The sequence below is a fragment of the Lolium perenne genome, chromosome 6 (genome assembly GCF_019359855.2).
Source record: "Lolium perenne isolate Kyuss_39 chromosome 6, Kyuss_2.0, whole genome shotgun sequence".
Lineage (NCBI taxonomy): Eukaryota > Viridiplantae > Streptophyta > Magnoliopsida > Poales > Poaceae > Lolium > Lolium perenne.
In genome coordinates, this window is record NC_067249.2 from 264,269,184 (window position 1) to 264,271,272 (window position 2,089).

Sequence of the window (2,089 nt, forward strand, 5' to 3'; positions counted from 1 at the left end):
CCACACTGCCTAAAAGGTTAAAACCTTTCTCCCCCATCCGCCCCATCCCCCTCTTCCTCTCCTCTCCATCTCACCTCCCTCTCCAGCGCTGCCACACCATCAACTGTTCATCCGTCCATCCCCATCTCTCCATCTTTCTCTCTCTGCAGGTTCTCCAGGATGGCTTGACCACCTGAGCATGGCGCTCTTGGGCTGGTGCTGCTTTGGTGGGCACGTGATTGGATCACTCCTCGCCACCAGCTAGGATCACACTCTTACCAAGATTCCACCACCCGCATGCACACGCGCTGCACCGGAGATCAGTCCCGGATCAGAAGCAGCAGCAGATTCAGGTTAGCTGCTAGCTCGGGGCCTTCTCCTTCAATTGATTTCTCTCTTGGATCTCCTGACCTAGTGAGCGAGCGACCTGGTGCTTGAATCGGAGCAAGAAATGATGCGTCTTTCTTCTGTCGGACAGGACAAGGAGGTAGACGGTGAGGGAGATCGTGAAGAAGAGCTAGCATGGATCACCACCATCACCACCACCACCACCATCATCACATGATCCCGGGCCAAGAACCGTCGGCAGCTGACGGCGCCACCCATCAAGACAACTTCTTCCTCGGCCCTGCCGGTGTCGGCATCTTCGGTGGCGCCATCGGCGCGTCCGGGGCCGGCTCGTCCTCGTCGGCCGCCGCAGCGGGGGGAGCCTCCGGGACCTCGGCGGGCGGCGTCGGCGGCGGAGGAGGACCATCGCCTTCCGGGTCGTCGCCGTCTCTGAGCCGGTACGAGTCGCAGAAGCGGCGGGACTGGAACACGTTCGGGCAGTACCTGCGGAACCACCGGCCGCCGCTGTCGCTGTCGCGGTGCAGCGGCGCTCACGTGCTGGAGTTCCTCAAGTACATGGACCAGTTCGGCAAGACCAAGGTGCACACGCCGGTGTGCCCCTTCTACGGCCACCCCAACCCGCCGGCGCCGTGCCCGTGCCCGCTGCGCCAGGCCTGGGGCTCCCTCGACGCGCTCATCGGCCGCCTCCGCGCCGCCTACGAGGAGAACGGCGGCACGCCCGAGATGAACCCCTTCGGCGCGCGCGCCGTCCGCCTCTACCTGCGTGAGGTGCGCGAGACGCAGGCGCGGGCAAGGGGGATCAGCTACGAGAAGAAGAAGCGCAAGAAGCCGTCGTCCTCGTCGTCGGCCGCGGCAGGGGGACCGTCTTCCGAGGGGAGCCCACCTCCCGGCCCGTCCGGCAGCGGCGGAGGCGACACGTCGGCGTCGCCACACTTCATCATGCCGTGAGTTTTCCATAGCTAGCCGGCGATCCTTCTGAGCTAGCTAGCCGCCGCGCAAGTTCTCTAGCTCCTTCTTGGAATGCCCTTGCTGGTTCAGGAACTACACCAAGGCCGCCATTGTTCTTTAATTGACTTTCGCTATTGGCTTCTTGCATTTTGCAAAAGATTTCAGCTCCTTCTTAAATTTCCATTTGTTTCACTTCAAGTAAGGTCATTCGTGACGAGTACTAATTTATTGCTGTTAATTTTCTCTAGCTATGGATCAATTGGTAGCTGTTTGTCTTTGTTTGGAATTAATTTGCTAGCTCGTCGGGAGAATCTCTAGCTAGTAGTAGTGACCTCGTTTTTTGCCTTAGAGAAATTTGCAAGAACAATAGTAAAGCTTAGCATTGAGCTTTCCAGAATTTGCTCTTGTATGGGCTTTGCGAACTAAGCCACAAGTGTACTTGTTGTAATAGCAACAATGCTTCCATTCATATGTACTTCTGCTGGTGGTTGCCCTTGTTAGGAGAGCAAATAAAGCACAGTGAAGTGATTTTGTCATGGTAGCTAAAGACAGGAACAGCTTGTGTTTGTGTTATTGTGTACTTGTGTAGCTTTAAAAAAGTGTACTTGTCCTGGAACACCTTATGATCCACATTTTCCAATTCAAGATTCTTTTTATTATAGATATGTTATGGCATGTTCTTTTGATCTGTGCTAGTCACTAGAATTTGCAAATATTTTGCTTGCTCTTTTTTACTATGCCAAGGACAATGTAGTGCTAGTTTGAATGATACATATATAGTACTAGCCAGCAAGCTATCTGCAGCTAGCTTCAC

At 54.9% G+C, this 2,089-nt stretch overlaps 1 protein-coding gene across 1 annotated transcript; it reads left to right on the forward strand.

Moving 5' to 3' along the window:
• Nucleotides 1-1,811, forward strand: LOC127305453 (protein G1-like6). The gene is made up of 2 exons (XM_051335870.2): nucleotides 1-332; nucleotides 458-1,811. The coding sequence occupies exon 2, from the start codon at nucleotides 502-504 to the stop codon at nucleotides 1,273-1,275; it is 774 nt and encodes a 257-aa protein (XP_051191830.1). The 5' UTR covers nucleotides 1-332; nucleotides 458-501; the 3' UTR covers nucleotides 1,276-1,811.
• The last annotated feature ends 278 nt before the right edge of the window (nucleotides 1,812-2,089 follow it).

Bases quoted from the DNA above. Each gene is read 5' to 3' on its own strand.
- LOC127305453 (XM_051335870.2), top strand. From the start codon at position 502: ATGGATCACCACCATCACCACCACCACCACCATCATCACATGATCCCG.